General features: G+C 41.1%; 1 protein-coding gene and 1 long non-coding RNA gene across 2 annotated transcripts in view; one reads left to right on the top strand and one right to left on the bottom strand.

Moving 5' to 3' along the window:
• The first annotated feature begins 1,800 nt into the window (after window positions 1-1,800).
• Window positions 1,801-13,647, top strand: part of LOC139767778 (uncharacterized) — a 47,534-nt gene continuing 35,687 nt past the window's right edge. Inside the window, exons 1-2 of the long non-coding RNA XR_011717221.1 lie at window positions 1,801-2,631; window positions 4,195-4,293. This is a non-coding gene — a long non-coding RNA (uncharacterized lncRNA). The remainder of the gene's footprint in view (window positions 2,632-4,194; window positions 4,294-13,647) is intronic.
• Hgtx (HGTX homeodomain transcription factor) overlaps window positions 4,692-13,647 on the bottom strand; it is a 39,594-nt gene continuing 30,638 nt past the window's right edge. The window contains exon 4 of the mRNA XM_071697383.1: window positions 4,692-8,874. Coding sequence (XP_071553484.1) covers window positions 8,620-8,874 — 255 coding nt within the window. The 3' untranslated portion in view covers window positions 4,692-8,619. The remainder of the gene's footprint in view (window positions 8,875-13,647) is intronic.

Genomic DNA, 13,647 nt, shown 5'->3' with positions numbered 1-13,647 from the left:
CAATGTTCTCTCTCTCTCCATACTTTGATCATGAGATATGCTGTGCTAATATTTTCGAAGAATTCGAAAAATTCGAAAAGTTCACACACAGTGTCGCGTTTAAGGACGCTAATACAATTAAAACATCTAAGAAGTGACTCGTGTGTTAAGCACGCGATTCTTCAATCATCTTGCAGTCTGATATAATTCTAGACATTGATTTCGCAAAGACTTAACAAAGAGTCAATACTTTGTTTTAATAGATATGAAATATCTTTAATACGAGATGTATATCAGACAATTCCTTTTATCACTTGTGCTATTCACTTTGATTTCGCTATTATTCCATTCACGTGAGAACGTATTAGATTAGACGACAATTTTTATTTTTTTATCGTGTTAATGCTACTCTTCTCGTCATATTGCATTTTATGACAGTTAACATACATCGATCTCTATTACGGTAAATATATTATCTGAATACGTCCTTTCTTTAAATTTATTAGATTTTTTCCAACGAGTATATTTTTCCAATTAGTTCTACTATGTACTTATTTTGTTTTCTTATCAGCTTCCATCTACGCATTCGAAAGAAAATCCAGTTTTACGAATTCATAAAAGTCTGAATGTATAAGTAGTATCTTGCAATATAAATTGACGCCTAATTAAATACAATAATTAAATTTTATAATTAGAAGTAAAGACAAAACAATCTTCGATTTAATAAAAAGATCCATGAAACGTGAGAGTTAAATTGTCCAAGTCTCGCGAGTCACCGTACATAAAATTCGAAGACACGCTTGTCCATTCGTGTCCATTCTTCTTAATTAAATACTAATTAACTAATTAATTGTACTGTCGCATTGCGATCGACGTGCATGTTTTCGGCGAAGTTGGCCCGCTCACGCCGCGAATTCGCGCTCGTATACGATTCGTGCCAGCGCCAGCACAGCCCGCGCCCCGCGGTCGACGCAATTAGCATCGGCCACCCCTCGCGAGAGAAGTGCCCAACTTTTTCCGCGCGTCGTTAATAACCGCCGCCCAATCTGTAGTTCAATACACGTCCCGCGCGATCCCGAGCCTTAATCGGAAACTTCTCGCCGTTTTTTCTCCGACCCACCACTCCCTCCGCGGGGGACGATTTATATTCTTTTATCCTTTAATGCGACTCTTTTCCCCCGGGGGAGTATTACACCCCCCCGTGTCGTCGCCGTGTCGCGGGCGCGCGCGCTCGGCCCAACTTTTTCCATATTCCAATTAGGAATATTTCCCATTGATTTAAGGCCCGGCCGCCCGAGAAGGCGGGCAAATATTAACGCCTTAACGCCGCGATAAATTTACAGCGCCGATACGCCGCGCGGGGGCTGTACCCCCCGTCCCAGAGAAGGAGAGAAGCTTAGGGGGCAGAGGGGGGCGGAGAAGGGAGCGACGTAAGGATCGCGCGCGTTTACGTGTCGCCGACACACTTTACGAGTCGCAAAAACTCTCGTTAACATTAATCACCGTGCTTATCCGAAATCGATACGTCGAGGCCGCGAGGGTGAAGGGGTCACGCGCGTGTCACGCCGTCTGTTTACGAGTGTTTCTTTCGTTTCCCCAACCCTCGCTGCGAAAAAGGAAAATCATCTCGGGGGCTGCGCGTAGATCTTCGCCGAGAATTTATAAGCTCAGGAGGACGCGAGACGCGAGAGAGATTCGCGAGTATAAGCGCCGCGCCCTTCGATACTCTCCCCTTTCGATTGAAGGAGGCTTTACTCGCCACGTGCTCTCTCTCTCTCTCTCTCTCTCTCTCTCTCTCTCTCTCTCTCTCTCTCCCTCTCTCTCTTTCCTCTCTCTCTCTCTCTCTCTCTCTCTCTCTCTCTCTCTCTCTCTCTCTCTCTCTCTCTCTCTCTCTCTCTCTTTCGATCGTCAACAATTACATTACTATTTCTGAGCGCCATGCCTTTAAAATTATCTCGGAAGGAGGGTTTCTTCCAGTCTCTTCGATATTTAGAAGGGCAACTTTTTTAATAACGTTTGTGGGTGCTTTCTTTTGTCAAACGTTTTATTGTTGGATTATGTGAGAATTCGCCTCGAGAAACTAAACTTCTGATCTTGCGGAAATAAATGATGAGTTACAGGAATTGTGGTTTTAAAATTTAATAGCGAATAATAGAAAATAAATAGAAAATAAATTTCCTCGCTTTTTTTGCTTTTAATACATTGACGTCGTGCTGTGCATTTTTCAATTAATTATATTTAGTGTTAGATTTGGTGTTAAATTTACACTAAATAAACTGTCTAAGCAGATTGTCGATGGCAATGATGATTTTACATTTAATAACGCAGTTAAATATGTTTTAAGAATGGCTTGACATTTAATAATGTAATTAAAAATGCCTTAAGAATAATTTCCGGTAAAAAGAGGCGCGAGAATAATCGAGCTGTTCTACTTACGCGACGCCAAGTAGTCACGGTCAGGCTTAAATCAGCCGTAGTTGACGACGCCGCGCACAGATGGCGCTCGCGGTGATTTTGTCGAGCGTTTCGGATCGAGAGACGGGCGGATCGAAGAGCGCTCGGCGGAGTCTAGTGAGTCCAGTTCGCGCGGTTGTTGCTGCTCCGATGCGTCGTGGATCCGGCTACTGATCGCGAACCATGTCGCGTTTCTAGGTAAATATCTAATAACATCGCGAGATGTACTCTGACGAGATACCCCGCTACTTTTACGCCGCGAAAGCGTCTCGCCCCGTTGAACTTCCGCGTCGGAGCATCGTATAAGCTCCCGAGCGGAATTTCGAAGGCTCGGCAGTCATCTTATTCTAACTCGTCTTGTTCCGATAGATTGATTCCAAATCGCGAAGATCGTAATGCAAAGTAGCGGAATTAGTAATTAAACAATATTTACGTAAATTAATAGGTACCTACGCGGCATTGAACATCCCAATGTTGCAGCGTTCCCGCAATATCGCAGGAATGTTCTGCGTATAGATATGCTATATATAGATATTGTAACGTAATAATATATAATGTAAAATAAAATCAATAATCATATAAATATAGTAAACACTCCAAGAGAGATTTTTTTTTATACGGAGAGAATTTTCTTTTAGAATTTACCCTGAAATCATAGTAGTTGTGGGACAACATGCATGTATCCACCAAGAATTTTATGCGAGCTATTCCGATTAATATCTACCATAATAAAAAGTATTAATATCTATTACATTAAAATATAAAATATGTTTGATTAATTTTACTAAAATATAATATCTAGAAAATTTCAATAATTTTTCAAAATTTACCAATCTGCTTGGTAATTTATCACCTGTTTGTAAAATGTCTTGTATATTTCAAAAATTCCTTGGTTGCCAAGCTGTCCCAAATTTGTAGTGAATTAAGGGTAAAATATAACAAAAAATTCTCTCCGTGATACTTGAATGTCTAAAATAATTTTGCGCGCAGCGATCCAAGAAAGACAATACGCGCGTGTTTAGTATCTTATTCACTTGTACTCGTCGCGTGTTAAAACTTCTGGCATTGTACGCAAAAGTTGATGTGCGATACGACGATCGTATGCCGCCATAATGCCGAGATATTTATTCTTTTGCGGCAAAGTTGAAGCGGCAGATAATTTGCCACTCGCTCGCAAAAAGCGAGCGTTCTTCTAGGAATTCGTTCTAGGAAATCACTTCCGCCATTCAAATTTTTTGCATCCACCTCTCCTCCTTCAACTCTCCCCCTCTTCCCCTCCCTCCTTCCTACCTCTCTGCCTCGCGATGGCCGATTAATTGCGCGCTAATGCTCTTCCTCCGGGCGCGCTCACGAACTACAGCAATCGCCGGGACTAAGACTAAGTTGCAAATAATTTCGCCAGACACGGATACGTGGCTTCATATAGCGCGAGTTACGCGGAGATTGCGTTGTAACCGCGATTTAATCAGAATACGGAGGTGCCGATTAACAGTATATCGCGCCCGTGCGTTAAAATTGCACGCGAGAAACAGCAAAAAGGGCTCGACAGCCGCATCATACGTATTAAGATAAAAGGATTTATCTCTCTCTCCCCCCTGCCCGTTATATTTATTTATATTTTCGTTGTTCCGTATAGTTTTGTTTCGCGCGTTATACCGGAAGCAGCGTTTCCACCTCTGTCGTAATCGATGTATATATCGATGTATAATTGTGGTAAATAATAAAATGCAAAATTTATTCTAACATATTTTCTACTTTCAGGCGTGACGGAGAGAAAAAGGTCGATGGAAGGAGATCGGTTGGGAGAATCTGTTCGGGACTTTCGGGAGCACGGATCTGGTAACCTGCAGGTCATCGCCGGTAAGTGACTCCACCGCGTATTTTGCATATCTTGCGAACTTTATCAACTTTATTCTCTTTATTGCGCGACGTTAATCCGATAACATGATGCTTTTTCAAAATGGAGAAATTCGATCGCTATCCCAGTTGAACGGACTCTGAAATAAAAGAAATTACCACTTTGGTACGATAACATTTATCATCGGTAATGAAAGAATATTATTTTAACGGTGTTTTACTCTAACTTCGTTATACTTGCAATTAAACGAATGTTTGGCCGTTTTTTAAAGCTAAATGAATTTTAATCGAATGAAAACGTGCATCGATTACGACGCTTTTAACAATGCACGGAGCTGTGAAAATTGCGTATACGCGATAATCGAGGAGGGAGGCGGGACGGGATAAATGAAGTGAACGCATTACGAGATATATAATATAATTCTACAATTATACCATAATACGTGTTCCATTTATTAAATTGGAGATATAATACACAAGCGATAGATAACACGTATGTATAATTTATACAGTATTTTATACAGATTGTCTCTACCTCGTCCATTAACAATTCACCTAGGTTTACTGTACAGCAATGTGTGTGTGTGTTGTCGGATACTCGATAGACGTTACAAGAGACTTAGGAATACGCCTTTTAGGAAAACGATCGCTCGATTAGTCACAGCGCGCGAAATAGCGAAGCGTTCTTCCTCTTTTTTTTTCTGCGAAAACCCCTTTGCCCCCTTCAGGACCCTGCCTGCTGCCGAATCTTTCTGAACACAGCGCTTATCAAGTTCTACGGTTTGCATTCCCGCCGCATGTTAGACCAAAAGGCAAACGCAAGAAATTATTTTCTTCTTTTTAATCTGAAGAAAAGCTTCGGAAATAAATGAGAAATCTAATACTTAATCTCTCCGTAAAAAGACGTTACATTATAATGAAAGTTACACTTTGATCAATGTTGGATTAAAACGACATCTTAATATTTATTCGCGCAATGTGAGGACTTTAGAAGACAATTACTAAAACATATAAAAATCTCCATAAAATCTCCTATGCTGTATAAAGCAAAGTACACATACACTGTTAAAATAACGTCTTTACATCAAGCGTAAGCTCGGGATCACGTAATCGTATTTAGCGCTAACCTGCGGCAAGAATACAGAAGGTTCGTTCTTTTTAGTTGCACTTTTCCTTTACTGTATTTCCTTTTTCTTCCCCTTCTTCCCCCCTCCCCCCCGAAAGCCCGAATATACACCTGTCTCATTTTAAATGCGGAAAATGTAAGGAAGTGCAGCTGAAAAAAACAGAGCCAGAGTTACGAGTTTAGATCGCACGCCACGTGCGATTTATATATATATATATTTGTGTGTGTATGTATATATATATATATTCTCCTATTCCTCTGCATTTTTTATTTTAGTCTACAATAGACGATATCTACTTACTTCACTTACGCGCCTAGACCGAACGCCGTATTAAATACGTTAGATATCACATTCACGTTTATCGTATATCTACATAATATACAAAGTCCATTTTCGCGCGATCCGTCGACGCGCAAAGTCCATTCGAACGTGTTAAAAAAATTCACGTATATAATTTATCTCTCAGATATATATTTTCTTTTCTTTTGATGTGGATCTGTGACTTTGCCATAATTTATAGGGTTAAAAATGGTTAAAAACGATAAAAAAATCTCCATCACTTGCTGGCAGTTTAGGCAAATAAATAAATATCCGTGTGTAAAGAATAAAATCATACAAAGATAAACGAATTAATTTTCTAATAATTTAAAAATTTTTCCAACAAGGGAATGCTTTTAGTTGTTTTGCAGAGTTTCAATTCTCCAGGAAATAACATTAATTTTAAAATTAATTTAATTCTTTTCCGAGGCAAACGATTTTTATTTGTCGATAGCGAGATCACTAGTTCAGTACAGTTGGTTAAATTGTCACCTCGCGTTATTTGAGTTATAACCTCGACGTCATTCAACATACGATTAGAAAGTTGCAAAATTAGAAAGATATCTTTCATATTTGGCAAATAGATAGTTTCATTAAGCGGCACGCGAGCGCGAAGCCGGGTGTTAAACGGCACTATCCTCCTGTAAAGCAACATGCCTTTGTCACATCCTTGAATCCGCGATATTTAATGCTTTCCGATAAAAAAAAACGGTCAGTTGCGTGTTTATGGCATAATGGCGAGTAATTTCCTCGGGGCGTTTTGAGTCTAGCGCATTTTTGCATATAATTATTTATTCAATCAGGGAGAATAATTTGCGCCTTTTTCCCGGTGACGAGTCGACTAGTTTAGAACGACGTACAGATTGCCGGGGGCCCTGGGATTTATGGTTATCCATTAACACCTTCTTGACGGGGGCTGACGTTACGTCGCGTGCGTTGTTTGCCATATTTGCCGTGTGTTGTTTGTCGGATGGATAACAAAGCCCCCGGCGACTAATCTGCCATCGCATAAGCAGCTCGGCAAACCCTTCCTATCGATTCCTCCGTATGTAGCTCTCGCAGCTACAGACTAAATATGCACACGCGATCGAGAGATTTTGGGGATGGTAACACGTCGCGATCCAGAAGGTGGTTAACGATATATTTGGACGTCGCTATATTTTCCTGTCAAACAACACAGAAGTGTTGTCATAGCGAGCTGTCATGTGATTGTGCCTGCCAAACCGATTTTAAATCTACATAGACACGCGCGAGTTCTATTCTCAGTTCATCGATATGGAATTTAACGATTATTTAAAATGACGTTAATTTATCACGTATGCTATTTCACGATGATCTCGTTCGGAAAAGTATAAATTTTAACATAAATGTAAGTATTTAATACGATATATTTGCTTGACAACCAAATCTGATTGCGTTAGCATTTACCACACACTAGATTCGTATTTATTTCCTGGAGCAAGATAGTTAGAAAGTAGTCGTACAAATATTACTGTACTCGCACAAAAGCAAGCTCACTTTATGACAATAAATTGGTATCGTGACTGCTCGCGATTAATTGAAGTCTCCGGATCGATAAACGCGCTCAATTTGGTCGAGCGATTTGACGTCATATTTCGAGATCAGCGACGAATCGGTAGTCTTTATCGATGCTTTCGAATTATCATAGAGATCAGTTTGGCAACGGGACTTAATTCGGATTCCAATTGTCATTTTGTCGGATGGCAGATTTATTGTGCCTCGAAATTTTTATTTAATAAGAAACTCTCTACTCACGAAAATGTTCCTCTATTTAATAATCGCGATATATTCACAATAATATTCACAACAATAAATAATAATAAATATATTTATAATAATAAAAAAATTTTTTTTATCGAGATAAAAAATAAATAAATAAATGGTATTTCGCTTTATACATTGTAGCGCTTAATTTCGATTTAAATGATCGTCGTTTCGTTAATACTTACTTAAACCATCACTGGTTCTCGAGCACCGACAAATCCGCCATCAACAAAATCAACGCTTCGCAATTCGCAATGTTTCAGAGCGAATCGAAACGTCCGTTAGAACCGGACGAAATGTTTGACACCGTTCAAAATTAATGGCAATCACCATAAAAGATTTATTTGCTTCAAAGAGCCACGATCGTCGTCGACTATATACTGACACGGTATTGTCGCGAGAAACACTTACGCCCCGTTTCACGAACGTTAGACATATCGGACGTCCCGTAAATCGCGCGCGCTTCCTCTCGCGGTTGCAGAGTTCCTTAATATAATCTTGGAAAATCAAGTTCTCCTTACGAAAGACTAGGCGACGACAATTAAACTTCTCTAATTAAAATTTCGCTCCGGCAAAAATTCACCTGGAAGTTAACTCGAAAGTAAATCCTCTCTACTTTCCTTCGTAGATCGTCCGACGTTACGCCCGTAACTCAATAAGAATCGACTCGGCGAGCCTCAAAATTCTCAATCGGCTCTCTATTAAAATTCTAAAACCGTTCCCTCGTACTTTCCCGTGATACGGAGAAGACGCGCGACTTCCCGAACATCCCGTACGTCACTCGCGACGCCGCGTTAAGCGTCCGGCTAAATCACGAAGAAAGACACGCGGACACACACACTCGTGCAACGAACGTCTCTCTTTCTCCCTCTCTCTTTCTCTTTCTTCGTTTCTCTCTTTCTCTTTCCGCCGCCGCCGTACAGTCGTTCCACGATCATTTCTGAGCCGACACGCGCGTTGTTCTCCGAACAAGCCGCGAGGAACCCTCCGGAACGCGCCGCCCCCGGGCCACGCCTTATCCTTCTCCTCCGCGTCCCTCTTTTCCCTTTTTTCGCGCCCCCGCGTGTCCCCGGGCAACCCCCGCCGTCCCCGGCGGTTCTCAATGCCTGTACTGCTGTTCGAGCTCCCTTCGCAGCCTCTTCGCGGCGGTCTCGCCGCCACCACCGCCGCCGCCACCGCCACCACCGCCACCGCCGCCGCCGCCGCCGCTGCTACCGCCGTCGGCCTCAGCATCGCTGCAACCGTCCTCACCCTCGGCGACGACGCCCTCGACCTCCTCCTGCCGCCGCTTCGCCGTCGCCATCTCCGCCGCGTGCTTCTTCCGCCACTTCGTCCGCCGATTCTGGAACCACACCTGGAAATCCAGAAACGGACGCCCGTGTTAACAGGTCCATGATAATTAAATCGTGATTTTAATTCTCCGACGCATTCGTTTAAGCTCAAACCCGATCTCCGAAAAATTTCACCGGTCTCCGAAAATTGTAATTTAAAATAACTAAGACGTATGAATCGGCCTGACTGGCAATAATTTATCGTGCAATAATTTATAGTACTTTAAAATGCTCATGAATATTCATGTTGCAGTTTTATATTAGTTGTGATGCGATAAATGTAAAATAAGGTAAAAAGACTTGTCCAAGGTGACATTCTTAAAGTCGTATGTAATATGAAAATTAAATGTTGTGACGTACAATGTGCAACAGAATGCATCGAAGATTTCCGAGCTTTTTTAATAATTATTTCGTTACTGTAATAGAACGCTAATAATTCTTTCTCTATTACATTATTAAAAATTAATCACTGTTAAAAAGATTCCGACATCCAATTTGATAATGCTACAGTCTTTTTAAATAAATTTCACCTCTTGTTTATTCAGCTAAGTTGTTATAAATGATAAACGAATAGAAATCACGATGAGATGGCTTTCTAAACCTTATCAAATACGTTTCAATTCGATTTTCGAAGAACGAATTAACCCTCGTGGTAAAAATCCCCATCGCGGAGCAAAGCTTTCGACGCGAATCGACCGGTGAATTATTGAAATAGTCGGCTCTCGACGTCTTTAACATCGCCTACCCGCGGAGTCCATTCGACCTCTTTCGATTAATACGCCGGCCTCGACTCTAGACCGGGCGTCTATAACATTTGAATTAACGGGCAAAGGTCCCGGAGAAAATTCATTGGCGACTGGCCTCCCGCGGGGACCGGAAGGGGGTCGGAAACGCCGCTAACTTAAGGTGCCCCTCTGCACCTATAAAGCTCGAGATACACAGTAGGAGTCTGTGTCCCCGCAACAATGTATTTAATTAACGTAACGGGTGTCAGGGGAGCACGGGGAAGCTTCACCGTAGCGCGATTGCACCCACAAACCACCCCCGATCCATGCCAGCGTGTGGCCCCCGCTAAACTCCTCCTCTTCCTCTTCGCTCCCTCGTCCTCTCTCCCTCCCTCCGGCCATCCCGTTTGCCGCCACCGCCACTGCCGCTCTTCCGTATCCAACCCCAATCCGCAGGCTTGTTCAATGGCCGCCAAGTCGAGAGCTTAAATTAAAGATATAAGCGTCCCGGCGAGCGAGCACGGGCGCGAAGCGGTAAACGAATTAAAAAGTAAACGGCCGGCCGTAAAAGTTAATGGTTGTTCGGATGAAAATTAAAATACTCGAGGAATTAAGATAACGGAGAGGCAGGTGAATGGACAATCTGCAGGGATTGACTGCAGGCAAATGCCGGACGTAAAAAAGCAGTTCGGCCCGGCTACGAAAGTCCAATTTATATTTCATGTTGGTCTTCATAAAGAAAGAGAAAGAGAGAGAGAGAGAGAGAGAAACAGAGCAAGAGAAAGAGCTAAAGGGTGGAAGAAAGCGAGATACGCGAGGAAAAGATTAGGCGGCGCATCAGGCTGTCCTCTTAAGTCGCTTAATCTTTGATTATAATTTTGAAAGAATCTTTCTTGATTTATAATAAATCTTCCCAAAAATTCCTTTAAAAGAATTTTCATCCTTCTCTCTTTCTCCGACATAAAAGTGCAGATATTTTCGATAAATATTTTAATTAGAAAAAAAGAAAAGATCCCCCTTTTTAGAGGGATGCCAAGATTAATAACGCATCGATTTATCGAACAGCGATATTGATATTATAATATTACTCGAGATATACAAACGCATTTCGCAGAAAAGTAGATGCTCGATCGCCGGGCTTGTCTGTACTTATGCGATTGTGATTTCGCAATCGTGATAAACAAGCTCCTTCCGTCCGCGAGGATTCGCAATTTCAGAGATATCGTTCAATGGATCGGAGAAACTGAGGACAATCAAAATTGATACTAAGTTTACCGAACTCCCCCTCGGGATCGTGCGAGCCGACCTAGTTTCTCTCTATTAGTACCGACCCTGTTTACTTTGCTAAAACAAACTTTAAAGACGATAAAGCACTTAGTTAAGCCCTTAATAAATTCAAATGCGATGTCCTATTTTTCCAGAAACGCGGATGTTGCAGATTTGTCGGATAAAGATTTATCACGTTCTTCTCTTTTCGAGATAAGAACATTTTGCCTTTCGTTAATTGCTAAATGTGCACATTCAGAAATACTTTTATTAAAATTATTGTTTGTAAAACGAACAAAAAATATGCGGTTAGTTTGTTGCTTTCATCAAAATTACTTAAAATTTTTATTTATTTATCAGAGATACATTTTTCAATCAAATACCATTTACGTGATTCTGACGGTAATGTAACATTTTTATTTTTATCGTTTGATAAATTGCATTAGTCATTGTATGATAAGGAAAATTTCTGTGAGCAATGTTCGAAAAATGGGGGCCGACAATTCGCAGTCGCAATTCCGATCTCTTCTCGATGAAACGATGAAAAACCGATTTGGGGATGTAACCGCAAAGCCCTTCCCGATCGTTATTCTTTAAATCGTCGCGACTGATACAGTGCGAAAATGTAAATGCAAAGAAAGTCCTGGCCGGGATCCATCCATCTTGTTTTTGAACGCATTAGTCACGCGCACGTTGCCGGGGCCGGGGGCGGGGAACCGGCGCGGTTGTCGTTCTCTCTCCCTCCCCCTTCGTTCCCCTCGACGCCGACATTGCGCGTCGCCTCACAACTGTTCGATTTATTAAATCAGGATTATCTAAGCCCATTACTTTGTCCCGTCGAGAGCTAGATACAAAACCGCATTTGTAACTCGCGTAAAGCCCTTAGGGCGGGCCCGCAGAGCGACCGGCACTGATTTCCGCGGTCGTCCACCTACCCTTTCCTTCCCCGCGTCCGTAACAGATAATACCGATAGCATCTGATCTCGCCGTTGATATCGCCGCTGGGACAATTTATTATGCGAAAGATTACGGCCGTGTGACTCAGTTCTCACCCTCGAAGGGGGGTGGCAAAATTCGCGCGAGTTACTTCTCGAGTCAAAATTGTGACGAGACCATCGCGAATATAATTATCTAGACAAGTATTGTGATTTAAATGCGTAAACCTTATTCTTAATCTAATTATTCGAATATGCACGATAAAGTGGTTTTAAAAATCCATTTTATCTTTATCATATTTTATTTGTCTAATGACATCTAAAATGATTTTTAATATGTTTGCTGCTCACGTAGAGAAAAGATTGCGATTCTCAGAACGTTCTTTATACGATTCTTATACGATTTTTTAAATGGCAACTCTCTCTTTAGAATTATTTTATTAGATAACAATATTTTAAGAATTTGGCAGTTAAAAAATTTCTCTCGAAGCACAATGATTGTATTAACAAGAGTATTTTTTAAGTGTCTAAGGTTTGAAAGAAACGTCATTTTCGTACGGTTGATTCCGAGATGTAACCATATAGCGATAATAAAAAGACAGTAGAGAAAGCCGATAGACACAGATACCGGGAAGGTAAAGCGTGGCAGGGGTAAAAGAACGTTAAAGACAGACATGCGAAAGGAGACGGAACGGTCGGAAAAGAAGCAAGGAGTGTAAATTAACGCAAAACCTGGATGCAGGTGGAAATCGGGGGAGAGGGAAGAAAATAGAAAGAGAGAAACGACTGACAAGGTGGGATATTCCGCTGGGAGAGAAACGAGAGAGGCGCGAGTAAGGGGGTGGCACAGAGATTACGAGAGAAAGAGAGAGGGAGAGATGGAAGAACTGTGTATGCATAGGAACGGATTTCGATGTAAATGCGTGAAAAGGAAAGGAAACTGCGGATTGCAGTTACAGATTGCTCTCTTTCTCTTTCTCCTTTCTCTTGTCCAAAGCCGCGTATATTCTGAGATGCCATTGGCGCAGCTCTGATAGTCCTAATCAGTTTTTCCTTCTGCTTCCCATAGGAGAGAGATATCACGATGGTATATGTCTTTCGTCGCTATTTGTGAAACATTATTTTGTATTAAAATACAAGTAAATTTTAAACACAAGTAAAAAGTTAAAAAGTTGCAATGAATACCTATATAGAACAACGTCAGATTATATCAAGCTGCTATTGAGGACTAAATACGGTAAAAAAGTATTTAAACATTATATATATATTTTTTTTTATATTTAGGAATATTTTAAATATGTGTAAAAGACATATTATTTATTCGTATTACAAATACAAACTAAGCAAAAATTATATCAAGTCATCATTAAAATATTGAATAGACTTTCGAAGGTAAAACATCATCGCCAAATGACAATTCGATGATTTCTCGTTCGCGGGAAACGGATCGCGCTGAAAGCGCGGGAAACGGAGCACTTAGGATTCTCGAGGACTCTCGGTAACGCTGATTGCCAAAAAGTCAATTAATCGGAAGCGCTGCCAGAAATACGGTGGAACTTCCGTTCCGTGCGATTGAATTACGTCGCGTATTAAGAGCGAAACGATGCACATAAGAGAAATATATTTTTCCAATTAAAAAAGAGGAAAAGAGGAAAAGAGGATCGTGTTTTCTGTCTCTACTGCATTTGGGATGCATTATTTTCAATAGCTTGGCACGCTTTTCTGATAGTTACTATATACTAGCACACGTATCGCATATAGAATACTCGTTTTCAATACTTTTAATAACCTAAATGGATATATATACCCCAGTCTTTTTTACTCCTAATAGTAGCTTTCTATATTTTTCACCCACAATCGTGCTTATTAA

Source organism: Temnothorax nylanderi, unplaced genomic scaffold, assembly GCF_030848795.1.
Source record: "Temnothorax nylanderi isolate EJ_2023f unplaced genomic scaffold, tnyl_v1.0 TNYL_tig0012_pilon, whole genome shotgun sequence".
NCBI lineage: Eukaryota > Metazoa > Arthropoda > Insecta > Hymenoptera > Formicidae > Temnothorax > Temnothorax nylanderi.
Note: the sequence above shows the minus strand (reverse complement) of the source record. Positions and strands in the feature narration are given on the sequence as shown.